Source organism: Python bivittatus, unplaced genomic scaffold (assembly GCF_059951505.1).
Source record: "Python bivittatus isolate LINGU-HERP-01145 unplaced genomic scaffold, Pbiv_v1 ctg000590_np1212, whole genome shotgun sequence".
NCBI classification, from domain to species: Eukaryota; Metazoa; Chordata; class Lepidosauria; order Squamata; family Pythonidae; genus Python; species Python bivittatus.
Window position 1 is genome coordinate 12,328,793 of NW_028277086.1, and position 18,684 is coordinate 12,347,476.

Sequence of the window (18,684 nt, forward strand, 5' to 3'; positions counted from 1 at the left end):
AACTATATATTGGAAGCAAGATTTAATCTGAACAAAAGTTCTTCTGATCGTTTTATTGCGTTGCAAACAAAAATCTGGCTTGCCAGCTGGAAAATGCAGCCAATGGTGGGTATCTGCTGGTAGTCCAGAACAATGCGTGTGTCTTTTAGATGTACACTCCATTCCAGCGTTTCTCAATCTCAGCAATATGGCTGGCTGGGGAATTGTGGGAGTTGAAGTCCATACATCTTAAAGTTGCTGAGGTTGAGAAACACTGCATCTATTCCATCACTTATATACTTCAGGACGACTGTATAGCTTCGGTGACTAAAGAAAGAAAAATAAATGAAGCAGAGAAATATATATTACTATGTCCGGGAAAGTGTGCTCCCTTAATTTTACTAATGTTAAGTTCTTCTTTTAGGAAAAGGTAGCATTTATTTTTTAAAAGTTTCTAGATCTTATAATTACAAAGCTAGATTTGAAAGTACAGTGGTACCTCGGGATACGAACGCCTCTACTAACGAACTTTTCGGGTTACGACCAGCTCGGGATAGGCCCAGAGTCACGGAACGGATTAAGTTCATATCCCGAGGTACCACTGTTATGGGAAATACTTAGCCTAGTGAATGCATTAGTCATTTGGGGATTAAGGAAGTCTCCAGAAGGAAACAGGATGGTGGTCCAGTGCTTAATTGTTGAATGCAAAACCATGTCATTATGAGGAAAATTAGTTACATTAGAACAAAGCTTATTTATGTACAATCCAGATGTTCTTCTCATTGTCCTCCTTCAACCAGAAAAACATTCTATAGGCCTGTGTCCTGGAACCTGCAGTGAATAGTGTATAACCCTGTTTAATTCATATCGCCACCATCAATTCCAGCAAACTGAAGCCTGAACACAATAAAAATCCACGCATGTATTAAACAATCCCTTGAAAAGGAAGAAATTCCTTCTGACCAAGAACATGTATGTTCATACTTAGATACCATAATTTACAGATTTAAAGTCAACAAGTCACTTATCAAAAATCAAATTCTGAATGTTTGGTAAAGGTTAGTAACATGTGGAGATCGTTTTTCAAGTAACTTGGTCAGGTAAATTAACAAGGAAAGCCCAGTTATATGCTAATTCTTGTATATATATATATATATAAATATATGCTCCACCCCTACATATGTAGATTAGATAAACCCAATCTTATTGGACAGCTCAAGAATTAAGGAAATCTCTGGAGTGGATTACAATGAGAAAACAAGTTACTGAATCTATAAAGTAGTAAGACTGGGTTCACACATCCCATTAACCCTTATTTTTTAAACCATGGTTTCCTAAGTAAGTTTCAGTTCACCGGGTTCACAAAACATCCTAGTCATAAATCATAATTTAAAAGGCACAACAGTTGAATTCACACAAAATCCACACACCCCAAAAAATCAACTGCATTCTTTGGTTAAAAGGCATCCAGATCCATAGCCTGCTTGCTTGGAAGAAAGTTTATTTATATTTGATGAAGCTTAATCCCAAGGAATTATCCAGTGGGCTGCAATCATAATGACCTGCGAACAGCTATGAAGACGTCAGAATAGCTGAAGAATCACTGAATAGTTCTCAAAATTACCTTTGGGATTTGGGGCTGTTTCCTGAAGGCTTCTCCCTGATGAATGGTTGTCCTTTCTGTCTTGCCTTTTACATCCTGCACATATTCTCCCCTTAATATATACCTGCATTTGAGACAGCTCTGCCTCTCAGTGATGGGTTAGTCAGATCTGTGAATGCCTCCCTACAAAAAGCTAGCCTGCTTCTTGTGCAAACATCAGGCTTCCTCAGGTGGGTTCAACTGGAAGCTTCAGTTCTTCAAACATTAAATATAAAATAAGGAAAGTGTGACTCCAAAGATGCCTTGTGATTATGTACTCCCCAAAACCATGATTTGTTTTAGCCATGGTTGGTGGAACGGACCACAATGGCTGTGTTCACACATAATACTAAGCCAGATCATAAGCAGCTTACCAGTCTCTGCTTTTCTGAACTGATCTTGAAGTAGCAATAGAATGGTCTTCCTACACAGCATAAATAAGTAAATACGATTTATTTAGCAAACCTTTTTTTTATTATTATTGTTGGGAGGGGGTTAAATGATTTTTTATTTATTTCTATTGCTGCTTTTCTAATTTGAACATGTTACAACCTACCATGTAATATGTTCATAAAAACTGTAAAAACCAAACCAAACATTAGATAAAAGCTTCCCTCTTGCTTTAATTTATTGCTTTCTTTATTCCTTTTTTTATTATATTTCATTTAATCATAAACAAATTATTTAGGGTCCGCAGGGTATAGTAAAAAATCAAGATGGCAGCCATGATGATGCAAATGAAGCTCCGCCCATTTTTTAATGTGAACATGTGCACATGCTCATGTTCCACATCAATCTAGAATCAATATTAATCATAATACTGTAGCTATGGTACATGCTTTATTTGAGCATCCACTAAGGTAGGTTTGTCCTGTCCAGCCCCTAAGCTTCAAGAAAACTTGTCCTTTGGGTAGAATATATATTTCTTACAACATAATACCTGGCTGTAATTTTTTGCAGCTTATCACAAATCTTTTTTTAAAAAAAATCTGAATCCATTTACGTTCCTTTAAGTGCCAGGCTTCCACATAGACAACGTCTTTCTCAAGGTCAATTTCCCAGCATTACAGACATCTCACATTGGAGTAAGCTTAATGAGTAGCAGATATACCTACAAAGATCAGAATCGTGCAAGCCATAGTATTCCCTGTGACGCTTTATTGGAGCAAAAGTTGGACTTTGAAGAAGCAGGGTAGGAAGAGTATTGATGTCTTTGAATTTTGGCATTGGAGCAGACTCCCGAGAATACAGTGGACAGCCAAGAAAACAAACCGATGGATCATCAACTCAGAGTTCTCCCTTGAGGCACCAATGACCAGGCTCAAATCATCCTACTTCAGACATATTGTGTAAAGACCCAGCTCTCTGGAAAAGGTTCTGATGCTGGAAAAGGTGGAAGGAAATAGAAGAAGAGGATGACCAGCAGCAAGGTGGATGGACTCTCTTGCTCTGATGATGTTACCTAGTTGGATAATGAAATGTCTGCAAGCAAACAACCAAGCTCAGAGAGCACCAAGGACTCCACAGTTCTACCCTGAGCTACAGATATTCTCTTCTATTGGAGTATGGGCTTAACTAAGCTATCAATAACAGGTATTCATTATATTGGAATTAAATGCTAGATTTATTAAGAAATATATAGGATATGAAAGCTTCACTTCTATCTAGGCTACAATTTGAAGAGAGGGAAGCATAAGAAAGAAGAGATGCAAGATGTTGTCTTTGTCTTCAACACAGAGCCTCATTTAACTAACAACAGACCAGGTGAGAAACAGACACAAGGACAGCATGTGAAAACTCTTCTCCTCATCTCTCTCTCACCATTTGCTGCAATGATCAGAAGAGCTCATAGGAGTGCAAAGATGATGCAGTCTCCAACCTTGCCTTCATATATGAGAGGGGTGCAGGTGCCAAGGTCCTCCTTTGACCACAACTGTTTAATACCAGCAGCACAACGTTCTGCCACTTTGAGTGAGGAGGCTCATGAAGCCTATAGGATGATCTATAAACTGGTGGTGAAAATAGCAAAGAGAACACCTCACGATTTCTCCCCAAAATCTACCAAAATGCATGGTTTCACCCTATCTACTACAGCCCAGGAGTGGTCCAGGGAGGGGGACAGTTGTTTTTTTTTTAAGAAGGCACAAATTTAAAAAGGGTAGAGCTACAATTGTGTGATTCTAGCTACTGTTTTGCTTGTTTTGACCTCTCCTCATCCCCATAGATGCCCCTGCAGCTCCCTATTCCAAGAAATTTCAAGTGTCATGTCTGGCTCCCAAAAGGTATCCAGATCCCAAAAGAAAATAAGAGGGCAGCATTTTAGTGTCTAATGTTTAGTGCCACCAACTCTGTCACTGGCACCAGTGTTTAGTGTCAGAGAGCCAGTTTGGGGTAGTGATTAAGACATCAGGCTAGAAACCAGGAGACTGTGAGTTCTAGTCCCACCTGAGGCATGAAGCCAGCTGGGTGACCTTGGGCCAGTCCCTCTCTCTCAGCCCTAGAAAGCAGGCAATGGCAAGCCACTTCCAAAAAACCTTGCCAAGAAAACTGCAGGGACTAATCCAGGCAGTTGCCAGGAGTCAAAAACTGGCTCAAAAACACACAAAAGAAAGAATATTAATGTCTAGGATACTTTTTCCTTGTTCATTGTCGATTAGAAAACACAACCTTTGGCATGAATTCAAACCCGTTCACTGTCCTTCCACAGTGCAGAATACAGAATAATGGATTTAAGTTACAGAGAGGTGAATTCTGACTGACAGTTAGGGAAAAAAGCTTCCTAAGAATATGAGACACCAATTATCCAGAAAAATGGTGGGGTTCTCCTTCATTAGACAGCCATCTGCATCTTCGATGCTTTCGTTTGGATTGCTGTGCTGAGCAGAGGTTGAGATCTATGCCCTAAAGGATTTTTTTCCAACTCTGTGATTCCATAAATTGATGGAGTGATTTGAAAGAACAGAATGAGATGTCGTGGCAACATTGTAATCCTCCCTCTCCCCCAAGAATTTCTGCTATTAAGCCAATGTTTTTCAATTTAGCAACTTTAAGATGTGTGGACTTCAAGTCCCAGAATTCCACAGCCAGCTATGCTGGCTGTGGAATTCTGGGACTTGAAGTCCACACATCTTAAAGTTGCCAAGGTTGAGAAACACTGTATAAGCAGATTAAAAATCAGTTAATTATACAATAATAAATTAATCCATGCCATTCATCACCATAAATGCAGGTGAATCTCATCCTTTTCCTTTATATTCTTCCCCTCTGGTTTTTACAGAGTGAGAGAGGTGAATACAAAGGTTAAACAGAGATTTCTTTGTTTACGAAGGAGGTGTTATTTTTGGCATCATGATAAATTTAAGTGGGGGCTCCACCTAGCCACACGTCATAAGATACTTATAGGCTGTGACATTGGAAAGCTTTCGCACGAAACAGTGTTCCCATCAAAACTGAGAGACGACATCTCGAACTACTAATGGCTGAGGAATTCTAGATTGCACTTCATCGTAGTTCTGCAACATCTTTTACCTGTCTGCCTAAATTACAGCACTTCTGGAGAATGGGGCTTATCTTTAATAAAGTAGAAAACATGTATTAAGAAATTCTATTTTGATACTTCAGTGTAAAGCCTGAATACCTAATCTAGCTGTATTCTTGGTGAAAGAATAAGAAAGAAAATAAGAAAAGAAAAAATAAGAAAGAACGAAGAGCCAGCTGGATCTAGTGGTGAAGGCTCCAGGCGAGAAAGCAGGAGGCTGTGAGTTCTAGTCCTGCCTGAGACATGAAAGCCGGCTGGGTGACCTTGGGCCAGTCCCTCTCTCTCAGCCCAACTCACCTCACAGGGTTGTTGGAAAAATAAGAGGAGGAAGGAGGATTAGGTATGTTCGCCACCTTGAGTTATTGATCATGATGATGGGATAAAAAAATAAAAAAAAGAAAGAAAGAACGGCCATACGATCTGCTAGATTACATGAGCCTGACATGATATCTATTCCATTATCGAAAGAGAGAGAGATGCGGCAATAATTGGGGGGAGATGGGCGGGTGAGAAATTAAATAAATAAAAAATAAAAAATAAAAAATAAAAAATAAAAAATAAAAAATAAAAAATAAAAAATAAAAAATAAAAAATAAAATAAAATAAAATAAGGAAACAGAACTGGAAAAGGTGACAGCCCTGAGAACAGAAGCCTTCAAAGTTAGTGTATGCTAAAAAGAAGCAATATAAAGAAGTTAGAGGGAAGTCCCTAGTGATCTCTAGGTTGAGAAGATACAGCAAGGTAAAGCCTACAAAAGTGGATCTTCCAATATACTGTACCACCCCTTCCTCCTTTTTGAATTACACCTTTGCTAGAGTGGGTCACATCTTCCATGGTGTTGGAGGGGAAGGCTTTAGAACTGCTCTTATCAGCTTCTGTCAGCCCTTCAAGGTAGACCAGACCAGGAAACCAGAACCATGCATGCTAATACTAATTTATTATAAGGTTATAGGAACAGAATCTTACAAGTCTGAAAGCGCTTCCCCACTTACTTCCTTCATCTTTGTGAGAACTAGGGAGGGTCTTGTCAAAGATGCTTACCCAGGTTACAGCTCTGGCCCAGACCCAGATTTCTTTTATGTAACCATTATCTTGGTTGTGGCTTTTCATCCTGTTGCTCAAGGCTATTCCTTCTTCCCATTACAGTTTCTGCTAAGTATATGGGGATCACTTTATTCTCCTCATGCAAACAACAATAATGAGATGCCTGTCGGATGTCCTAGCTAGTCTCTTTTTCCACTCACGAACGCTAACCATGAATTAAGGGTAAAGTTAACATGTTGGAAGATGCATATGCATAGAATTCATTCATGTAAAGATAATGCTCTTTGGTTTAAGATTGCTTTTCATGTGAAATTGCTTGGGAAGTCTAGAACAGGAGATTGCCCATGTAGGATCTGAAGATCTATGTACTCTAGGCTTCCCCAGCTGGGCACACTTCATATATGAGTACTTCAACTTCTAGAATTCCTGAGCCAGCATGGTCATGGAATCTACAATCTATTGCACTGGGTAAAATTTATGGGAATTTTACAGCAGTATATCATCTTATCAATGAATAAATTTGGGTTGAAGCACTGCTTCAGTGCTTCTGAGGGACGGCTGTGAAATTGAAGACTGCTGTTGTCTTTCCTTCTTTGCACATGACATATATACCATGGAGTATATCTAGTGCTCCCTAGATCTCCCAAAAGAAATGTGACGCCTACAAGATTTTTAAGGTCATTATGGGCAGACCTGTAGCTGAAATTATTAACCTGTCTCAGTCCATACCTAAAACAAATAAAGGCTGAACCAAACAAGCACCTCTGTTCTCCGGCTTTGTCATCACTTTTGACTGTGGGGAGACATCTGTCAACCACACCATGGCATTGCTGTGAAAAGTCAAGAGCTGAAAGCAGAAGGAATTTGTGAACAAACAAATGTTGTATAATGAGCTGTCTTTACATGGCTTTAGTTATCTTTTTACCTTGTCCAACGGGGAAAATGTCAATAGTTCTTGACTTTCAAGTGAGCAGTATGATAAGTAAGCCCATGGGAGTAAGATGGAGCTAAAAGGGAACTTTTTAACGGATATTCCAAATCACGCTGCACAAATGTCTTCTATATCATCATCCTTATTTAACAGGAAACCAAAGGGAATGATAAAAGTTCACAGCAGAACAGATGGGGAAATGTGCTCCGAGTCCTTTCCCTTAAATATTGTCATCTAGCAGAACCTAGAGGGTGCCTTCCCAGTAGCAACCTCTGCCCTATGGAATACCTTTCCCCAGGATCCAGCAGGCCCCCACCCTCCTTGTCTTCTGGAAGGTCTTGAAAAGGTGGTTCTTCCCACAAGCGTTGGGGGAGGATGAGGCTACAGCCCAGTAACATGGGCTGGGTGGATGTATCGGAGGGTGCTGCCCCAGGGTGCCATGAGTTTTTATTGAGTTTTATTTTGATGGTTGGGGGATTTCTGTTGTTTTTAGTGTTTTGTCTGCCACACAGGGTTGTTGTTACAATATGGGTGGCTCTTTAAGTCTTTTAAAATAAATAATAAATAAACTATGTCATTGTTTGATGACAAAAGCAATAGCCACATTTTTTTCCTCTGGATACATGTATGGAACAGCATACAAACACACACACACACACACACACACACACCCATTCAGAAGACCATGAAAAGGTAGGAAGCTATACTATCTCTTTATATTCACTTCATGTTTTAAGATAGCCAAATCTGATTGGTTATATGGAATTGCGAATCATCTTCATGAGATAATCCCTAAATGGGTCAGGCATGCCTCACAGTTTGAAAGAAACAAAAAATCAGGACAATAAAGGAGCACAAATCCAGATTGGCTTTTGATTTAAGCACAGAAATACTTTACTAAAATGGGTGATAAGTGGTACGCAGACCACCTGGGGGATCTGAACCTCTACTGGGTTCCAAGTGGTCTACATAGAATAGCCTTCCCCAACATAGTGTCTTTCTGATATTTTGGACTTCAGCACCCATTATACCCCTCCAGTACAATACTGAGAGAAGGTAAGATCCAAGAGCTTGAAAACTGTATTCAGGCAACAACTCTTAATATCTAAGAGACAACAGCACATTCTCTAAGCAAGTGCATACAAAATATTTACTCCCTTACAGTATTTATTTCCTGATTGCCTTTTCATTATCCTGTTGCAAAATTGCTCTCCTGCACCGCCCAGTGGCTCAGAGAAGCAAAAAAAGCCAGCTTTTTCTCATGCATTTTGCTGTGCCTTCTCAAGGAAACTAATAATTTGCCTTAAATGACGAGTCCATTTTATTGCTATAAATCATATGACTCATGCAGTCACATCCTTGTTTCATTCAATCTATCAGTTCTGTTTGTTTGCTATTCACCAACAGCACACAATGAGTGTATGAGTTGCTAAAACATCATCAGCACGATTAGACCAAGAGGAAAAGGAGCACAGAGGGAGCAAAACTCAGGTGGTGACGCAGACTTATGGAAACCAGCATTTCCCACAAGGAACGTAAGGCATTTTGCAGTTGAGGCATGACATTTCACATGCCTTTTCTCAGCATCCTGACATCTGCAGGAGACACTGATAAGGATCACCAATCGTTGTTCCAAGAAATGATTTTGAAAGCCGTGAAATAGAAACTAAGTCCGTTTGATTACTCAGGGGGACTGGCATGTACACCAAATATCCTCATCATTTCATGGCTATGTTTGTTTGTTTGTTTATATTTCAAATTTAGATACTGCCCATCTCACAAAAAGTGACTCTGGGTGGTTCACAATAAAACAGCAATAAATATTAAAATCCAATAAAGACAATATAAAATACAATAAAAATAGAATAAAAACCAAACACATAAACAAATAATATCTTCCAAGATGTTGATGGTCAGTAAGATGTTAACATATAGGAGCCTTGATTAGTTTGTTAACCGCTGCTGGGACAATGGTCAGACAAGAGATGTCTCAACCCACAGAAGGAATGGGGGTGGAGAAAGCATCTCAGAAGAGACCCTTCCTAGTTCTCTGGAAAGCAAAGGCAAGGGAGGGGGGGAAACACTTTCAGACTTGCAAGATTTTGTAACTGTAACCCTACAATAAAGGTAGGGATAGTACTCATGGCTTTGGTTTCCTGTCTGGACTACCTCAGAGGGCTGACAGGTGTACATCTTCATGCATCAAATGCAAGGGTAAGAATCCAGTGGCCTTCAAAATGGTACTGTCAGGCCCAGCCCAAAAACAACAGTGAAACAGTCCACTTGAGTTCACTTCCTTCATTTGCCTACACCATATAGACAGAATCTTGCCAGACTAAATCTATACTACTGCAACTAGTTGATATGCCCTGGGAGATTCTACGGAGTGGCTATCCTGAACCTCTTATGTTTCCCACACTCCATCTCTGGACTGTGTTGTCCTTTGTCTCCTTGCCCTTCCTGGAATGCACCCCCTCCTTCCTGACAGCCTCGCTCTTTGCTGCAATCCACCACATCGCCCTCCCCTTCATAGATACGCTCCATCACAGGTACTGAACTACAACTCCCTATGCACCTCACTGTTGACTTTGTTAACAACCTTTTAAGTTCAGCAACCTCTGGTGGAGGACAAGTCCCCACACCTGGTCTAATGTGTAAAGTGAAGCCAAGCCTTTTTGGAATACCCAGATCATGTCGATAAGCTGGGAGGGAAGACCTGTAATCCGAGGCTCTTGTTAACTCCACACCATACTTTGCACATACTGCTTACGCCTACGTACGCTCTCTAAGGGAGCAATTTAGATTGGGAATACAAAGCAGGGTAAAAGTTAAAAAGAGTTTCCCTTCTTTCCACTCTCTCTTCTTCAGGAAAAGAGAGTGGCAAAGCTCATTCTTAAAATAAATCACCATTTCTCAATCTAGCAACGTGCTCAAACTGAAATGCTCAGAATCCCCAACCGGCAGGGGCAGACGTGATAGCGAACAATCATGTAAATGTCTAGGTTGGCCATAAGGAAAATTTTGCCACAAGAAAGAGAAGAGAAAAACACACCGGTGTTTTTGTTTTCCCCCTAAGTAGTAAAATTCTTGGAAAGCAAGAATTCAGCTGCTTTCCATACTGCATGCTTTTATCTTTCCTCTGTGTTTCTCTCTCCCAGATCTCACCCATCTTAAACTTACTTATTCATCTAAAGATAGAACTGGGCTACTTAACTACTGGCCTTGTTCTGTTCCTGTATGTCTTGTTCTGTAACACCTGAAAGGAAAATATCTAAACTTGTTCCAGGTGGGGATTTGTGTGTGTGCCTTCAAGTCAGTGTTGACTCCTGGTGACTACTTAGATTAGCCCCTGCAGTTTTCTTGGCAAGATTTCAGAAGTGGTTTGCCCTTGCTTTGTTCCTAGGGCTGAGGGAGAGTGACTGGCCCAAGGTCACTCAGCTGGCTTCATGCCTAGGGCAGGACTAGAACTCATGGTTTCCCAGTTTCTAGCCTGATGCTTTCAATACTACACCAAACTGGCTTGAGGATAAAATTTTAGAAGAATTTTGCAGCTTCCAACAAAACTTGTTTAGAAGGGAAGTTCTGGTACATGTTAAAAGGTAAATACTCCCTTGAATGTTATTCTATCAGCTTATTACATAAAATAAGGCCAGACTGTATAGTATAGCCTTGAAAGAGCAAATGCATTCTAAGAAAAGGATCTGCTTGACTCAAAACAACCGTTTTGTCTTGTTAAGTGGTTGCTGAGATCCTAGTAACTTGATCCTGTATCTGAATTCTGCTTCTAGTCTTAGGAGGAACAGCTCAAGTTTCTTCCTTGCTCAACTACAAGGAAATAAAATTAATAAAATGAACCACCGATTGAAACCACCATTTCCAAATACATTCCTGATCTTAATGTCCCTGATGTCCATGCTGGTATGATCACTGACCTTGAGCCAGACATCCTAGAGAGTGAAGTCAAGGGGCCTTAGGAAGCATTGCTAACAACAAAGCTAGTGGAGATGACAGTATTCCAGCTGAGTTATTTAAAATACTAAAAGACGATGGTGTTAAAGTGCTGCACTCAATATGCCAGCAAGTTTGGAAAACACAACAGTGGCCACGGGATTGGAAAAGGTCAGTTTATGTTCCAATTCCAAAGAAGGGCAATGCCAAAGAATGCTCAAACTATCGCACAATTGCACTCATTTCACATGCTAGCAAGGTTATGCTCAAAATCCTACAAGCTAGGCTTCAGCAATACATGAACCGAGAACTACCGGATGTACAAGCTGGGTTTCGAAGAGGCAGGGGAACTAGAGATCAAATCGCCAACATTCGCAGGACCATAAAGAAGGCTGAGCGCCGAAGAATTGTTGCCTTTGAACTGTGGTGCTGGAGAAGACTCTTGAGAGTCCCCTGGACTGCTAGGAGGTCAAACCAGTCAATCTTAAAGGAAATCAACCCTGATTGCTCATTGGAAGGATTGATAATGAAGCTCAAGCTCAGATACTTTGGTCACCTAATGCGAAGAGAGGACTTTTTGGAAAAGACCCTGATGCTGGGAAAGATTGAAGGCAAAAGGAGAAGAGGACAGCAGAGGATGAGATGGTTAGATAACATCACTGAAGCAATGAGCATGAAACCGAGCAAACTCAGGGAGGCAGTGAAGGACAGGAAGGCCTGGCGCAATATGGTTCATGGGGTCACGAAGAGTCGGACACGACTTAACGACTAAACAACAACAAGCATTATGAAAACCACAGTTCCAAATTGGTAGTGTGATTTAGTGTAGCTGATTGATTAATCAGCTTGACTGTTCTTTTAGTTCTTCTACTCCTCATTCCCGATTCCAATGCACTGGAGTGGGGAAGTTCATCCTGCAAAGGCAGAGAGGGAAACTGACTAGTAGTCTCACGGAAGTAATTTACTTAGGCACCCCCAAAACGTCTAATGGCAACACTATTTGGGGAAGCTTTGTACTCCTTCAGCAAGAATATATTATTGCTTTAGTTCTGAGAAGTTGCATCAAACTCTATCCATGTGGCCAATATTATCTGCTGTGATTGGGAGCAATTCTCTAGGTTTCTCTTGATATGTGCTACATGGATTTTCACTGGAGCTGCAATCCATGGTATATTTAACATACAAAGCATTTTCTCTCGCACTAGGGCTGTCTCCTCTTGGCAAACTTTACAAAAAGAAGCATGAGAACTGAGACCAGTTTGACAGTGCAATCAGTCATCAAGATAAGTGGTGCTCTCCCATTAATTCAAGCAGACGCTGGATAGCCATCCACCAGGAATGCTTTAATCTGGATTTCTCCATTGTTGGGATTGGATTCAATGGTCCCTTCTAGCTCTACCAGTGTATGAAAAGGAGAAGGCAACTGAGAAAAGACTTCTAGATCCGGAACCAACCAAATGACAATCAACAGTTGCTGTGCTAAAAACAACCTGGGCAACTCACTCCTTGAGCCCATACTACCCACTCATTTAATTATCCAGGTAATTGGAAGAACTAACCAAATTAAATTCATTTGTTCCAGTTTCATCCTTCCTAAAATGGGTTGGCCACTCTATAGCAGCTGCTGTATGGAGGCCTTACCCAATCCGAAAATCTTCCAAAAGGGTAGAGACCTTCCTCTGCCAAAATTCTCCAGTCCAGGGTTCCTCAACCTCAGCAACTTTAAGATGGGTGGACTTCAACTCCCAGAATTCCCCAGCCAGCTGGGGAATTCTGGGAGTTGAAGTCCACCCATCTTAAAGTTGCTGAGGTTGAGGAACCCTGCTCTAGTCAACATGGCCATTGCTGAGAATTCTAGGAATGGAAGCCTACACATTTGAAAGGTGCCCAAGGTAGGGGAAACTGGGCGATGATGATGATACAGAGAAACAGATAATAGACCATATTCTAGCAAAAGTGCATAAAACTAAAGATTTAGTTTTTTTTTTTTTTAAATGGAGTTAGTGTAGAAAATAAAACAGGGCACGTTCCAGGTAGATGTCTCTACAGAGGGAATTTGGAAGCTTTGAAACTGCTACATGGGAAAGTATTCTCAGGCAGCCACTGATCATTCTGGAAGCATCACTAGTTTTTATCATTGAACTGCTAGAATCCATTGTTACTTCTGAATTGAGATGTAAAAATAGGAAATACACCTTCTGGTTGCCATTCAGGATTTATGAATATAATTCTAGATGTAGCACTCCTGCTTTCAACAGCTACATAGCCCCCAGATGTAATATCAGACATGACAACACCCATGAGATTTAATGGGCTTATGCATTCCAAACTCTGAACACAATCAGTCTGTGGATTAAGACTCTAAGAGTGCTAATGTTTTGTTGTACCATCAGCCCTCCAAATCTTCCAATCACTGAAGACACCAATGGTACTGGTGTAATTCCCAGGATTTGTTGAGGTTACTGGGATTGACCTTCATCTTGTAATACTTATCTATACTTATTTATCAACTTGTATAATTAATCATAAGTAGAAACTTCACAGCATTAACTTTCCACTGGAGCCCCAAAGTTCTCTGCTCCCCATCAGATTTTCAGGACAATATTCAACTTCAGAAAGAGTTTCCTGAGTTCTAAGCTAATTTCTGATTCCCACTGTAATAACTTAAAGACACATTAGAAGCTGTGTGTGTGTCTAACCACCTTGCTTTAAAGCCATCAAGTTATATTTATATGAAGAACCTGTAACTCTCCAGCTGTTGGTGACCTACAAACTGCAGGATTCCCAGTCAGCATGACCAGTAGTACGGTATGGTAAGAAGTTTAGTTTGATAACTCCAAGAAGTAACAGGCTTCTTTCCTCTGATCTACTCAGAGAAATCTCCTTAAGGAGAAAAGCTATTAAGCTGCTATTTTTAACAAAGCCAGACTGGTTGAACAGGTGCGGCAACTTCAGCAAGTCTTCTATGATCCTAAACCCAGCCTTACAAACCTAAAATCACAGAGTATCTTAGAAAACACCTACATTACTGCTCTCTCCCACTGTTATGCAGGTCTATTCTGAAGTAAGTCCCACTGACTATGTTCACATAGTATGCTTCCCTTCAATTAGTTAAACCATACTTTGTTCAACCCGATTTCTATCTTTACACAATACATTAAACTATAAACAAATTCTGTAGGCTGGCTGTCTACGACAACCTCGGCTAATAGTTTTCTCATTTGTGGTTCACAGTACCATGTGAACACAGCCACGGAGTGCATTCAACTCAAGCTGGCAACTCTAAAGCACCTACCCTTGTATTTATTAAATATAACCATGCCTTTGTGTTGCCACTGGCATCTTGCAGGAGCCATGTAGACACTGCAACTATTGCTGCAGCTAGTTCAGCCTTCCCCAACCTACTTGATTCCAAATGTGGGGACTACAAGTCTCAGAGTTCCCATCCAGCATGTTGTAGTCTGTCCCAACACTTGTAGAAGGCTAGGATGGGCTGATTCATCTTCTGATCCTCCCAACCCAGATTGCCATCTTGCCTCAGATGTATTAACTTACTTTGGTGGCTTCTCCATGGTCCTTCTGACTTCCACACTTACTTCCCAATAGCCCACTATAGACGGTATCTCCTGTAACTACTCAAGAAACAAGCCATTCTTCTTCTGTTCCTGTCTATAGGATTTCCCTGTAGTTAACTCCCCAAGATATCAGCTGCTGTAACAGGGTGGGGCTGTTCAAACATACAGTTATATTCATGACTTTTGACATTAAGCCCAAGAGCATCCAAGACCGTGCAGTTAAATGAGGCAATGCATAACTGTTTGACATTTTCTTTCAGTAAGATCCTTGACAAAACATCCATCAGTCACATTTCTCCAAACTGTTGCAATTGGCTCCTCTCACAACTTTGCACTGAGGGACACTGAACATTTTTCAATGCTTCATTTCTTTTTTCAGGGCATCTCTTGCCTAAAGGACAAAGATTATCAGTTGCAGTGTGAGAACAGGGTGGCCTTCTCCTAAAAATCTGGAGAGTTCTCTTAAAGACTTTTAGAGACTATTAATTAAACCAAATCAACGTCTGAATGGAAAAGAGTACATTATGTGACTGTACTAGCTTTCCCCGCCTCAATCCTTCTGATTCAAATATGAAACACACCAAGGTTTGAACTGGCTGATCTTGCATCTGATACTTCCATACTGATTGTATTTTTATTTTTTTATTCCAACTTTATTTGGATAGTATTCACAGGCTGCATCAAATTAAAAATCTGAACTGGACCAAAGTCTCTAGTCAATGCAAGAGACCAGCTGGAACTGTCTATTTTCTTCTGAGGAGGCTAAAGAGAAAAATACCCCCCTTATTTTTAGCAGGAGCTGAGTCAGAGTCCAAAATGTTGGGCTACCAGGGGTTGTGTTTCATTTTTTCTGCGTCTCGCCTTTTTGCTTTTTCACTCAGAGAAGTCATTTCCAGGCAGTTAAAAACCCTTTTCTCTCCAGCAGAAATCAGGTCAGCTCGCTCAGCAGCAGGCTGCTTGGTGGTGGTGACGGTGGTGATTTTTCATCGTTTCTCAATTTTGGAGACAGGTTTAAAGTGGGAATTTTCTATCCACAGAATTAATGGGGCTAGATCAAGATCCCATGCAATTCTAAGCCCCTGATCACTAGGGAGTACGTCATGCGCCAAAGCCAGGACCGTTGCTTGGTCTAGTAATACATCCCCATCCCCCATCTATCTGCAGTATTTAAACAGGCAAAAATGCCTATGGCTGCAATAACTCACTTGGGAATCAGTCCTACTGATTTCAATAGCTTCTACTAGACATACATAGGATTCCACACTGTGGCAGCCAACCTATGCATATTATCGCTGCACATCGCTCCTATCAAATGCAGTGGGGTTTATTCCCAAAGAGCCAGTATAGCTGGTCTGATTCTATACGTGTGCACTGCCATACCCCAACCCTTGTGCACTTCTATCCAGCTCCAGTCCTACGCAGCTCCTGAATCCTCTTTTTCACACCTGCCACGGCTCACTTTGACCACAACTGCCAAAGATCCTGCCTGTTGAAGTGGAAAAGACCCAAAAGCAATGGTGCAGGAATAAAGAGGCTGTCGTCCTCCACATCAATCTGATGCGTATACAGTGGCCAGGTATTATGGGATTTGCAATTCAAAACATACGACTGCTGCCTTCCTGCTATGTTAAATAAGCTTAAATAATCTACCAAGGAAAAAAAGGACTCCCTGCCTTTCCCCAACCCCCATAAAACCCATGAAAATACAGAGAATCCTGGCAATGCCATTGTGGATAACTTCAGGAATGGAATCATGAAGGCCAAACTCAGGGAGGAAAACATGGGGAAAACACTGCAAATCCCATAATACCTGGCCACTGTATACACATCAGATTGATGTGGAGGACGACAGCCTCTTTATTCCTGCGCCATTGCTTTTGGGTCTTTTAGGGAGAGATAAGAGGATGAGGCTGGCACCTCCCTGAGGAATTCACACTGTTGTGCCTGGCTGACTTTGGGAACTGGGGTTTCAGTCTGGGAAGATTCTTGTTAGAGGTTGTAGCTAATAAACATTGCTGAACTGAATCTACATGGTCTCTTGGAGTTCCTTGGGCTAGGCCTGACAATAACTAAACTGCACCTACGTACCAAATCTCCCTGCCCCTGGGATCTTTGCCCTCCCGGATACAATAACGGTGCATTAAAATCATAGCAGAGTGTGGTCACAAAAAGTCAAAATGGCAGCCGCAACAGTGTGATCAAAACTCTGCCTGTTTTTTAGGTGTGTTGGGTGTGCACCATCTTGACTTTTTAACCATCCCCTATAGACATCCCTGAGTCATAGGATTGCATTATGCTCCTAGGATAAAGCAGGGAGGTAGCTGATAGGGAGAAAAGAGCCATAACGATAGAATTATTATTACTAGCCTAGGTAATCAATGGTTCCCACAGGGTTCAGCTTCTTCTGTACACATACTGCTCAAATTTGGCAGATTTCTTTGTAAATGGATGGGAAGCCCTTGAAATTTCAAACACTGAAAGGGGAGAGAAAGGAAAAATGGCAGATTTATTTAGCTCTGATTGCAAGTAAGACGTGTTGATGGGAAAAAGCAAAGAGAAAGGAAGGAAAAAAGTGCAATTTGTATTCAGCTTTAAACCGTAAAAAAAAAAAAAGCTCAAAACACAACACTATTTTAAGAAAAGGGAGCATGCCATGTTTACTCACACTAATCAAACAGGAGAGGGAAGATTAACACGGCAGGCGTGGCGTGCAGCCATCAGCCGCCCTTCCTCACATGAAAACCTGTTCATTTTTTATTACGCTATAAAAACTACTTAGCAGTAATCCAACACAATTCCTGGCAACCCATGGGTGTCAGCCCTTCAAGGTAGATCACATTAGGAATCCAAAGTCATGCACACTACTACTTTTATTATAAAGTTATAGTAACAGAATCTTGCAAGTCTGAATGTACCTCCTCCCTCCCTCCATCTTTGTGAGAACCAGGGAGGGTCTCATCTGAGATATCTTCTCAGGTTACATTTCTGCCCCGGACTCAGTCTTCTTTTATCTGACTGTTGTCTTGGTAGCAGCTCTTCCGTCTTCCCTGTACAATGGAAGAAAAGAATAATGGAAAAGCAGTGCTTTAGCTGGAACCCTAACCCTTCTTTGGAGACCCAACCACAGGGGTGTCCAAGGTGGTGGTGGGGAGTTAAAAAAATCAAGATGACTTTTTTGTGGCAAATGCTGGATGGACTCTACAAGATTGTTCAAGAGGATTGGAGGCTGCAAATATCTCTGAGGTTTCCAGTTACCCCCCCCCCCCCATTTTAAAGCTAAATACAACGTTTGGCTTTGCAGGAAGCTCAGGAGAGAATTAATCAAGCTGCAATGCGGCCAAGAAACAAGTCACATGCTTCCATTGAATAACCAGGAGATGAACAACTGTACCAGCCTTTGCCAATCTGGTGCCTTTCAAATGGTTTGTGACTATAATGTTCAGAATTCCCCAGCCTGCACGTTTGGGAATTGAGAGAGAATTAATCTCAGCCTCATGTTGGAGAATACTGCTCTACTATGCCTTGTCTGCCTGGTTCTTGGGCTGATTTGGGAGATTTTTTCTTTTAATTTTGTTTCATCTGAAACTCTTTTTTGTGCCACTGTGTAATGACCAGGCTCAAATTATCCTATTTCTGATACATTATGTGAAGACCGAGCTCCCTGGAGAAGGTTCCGATGTTGGGAAAGGTGGAAAGAAAAAGAAGAGGAAGATTAGCAGCAAGGGGGATGGATTCAGTTATAGTAACCATGAGTGCACTGTTGGAAGACCTGAAAAATCAGGTTAGGGACAGATAATCATGGTTAAAATCTATCTGTGTGGATGCTAAAATTGACACTGACTTGGTGGCAAATAATCAATCAATCACGATGGATGTTAGTTTTTTCCCCCCATGGAATGACACGGGTATTATTTTTAGTTGTTCTGTAATATACTATTTCAGCATCTATGCCAAGGGGAGCATCTAGGAATTCTAGAATGCTCTCATGAGTCAAAACCATCCCCCTCTGTTCTGTTCTTTCAAACA

General features: G+C 41.0%; 1 protein-coding gene across 1 annotated transcript in view; it reads right to left on the bottom strand.

Annotated features, from left to right (window-relative positions):
- Positions 1 to 14,729, bottom strand: part of FER1L6 (fer-1 like family member 6) — a 90,801-nt gene extending 76,072 nt beyond the window's left edge. The window contains exon 1 of the mRNA XM_088148988.1: positions 14,639 to 14,729. Within this exon, the coding sequence (XP_088005114.1) occupies positions 14,639 to 14,655 (17 nt within the window). The 5' untranslated portion in view covers positions 14,656 to 14,729. The remainder of the gene's footprint in view (positions 1 to 14,638) is intronic.
- Positions 14,730 to 18,684: the final 3,955 nt, after the last annotated feature.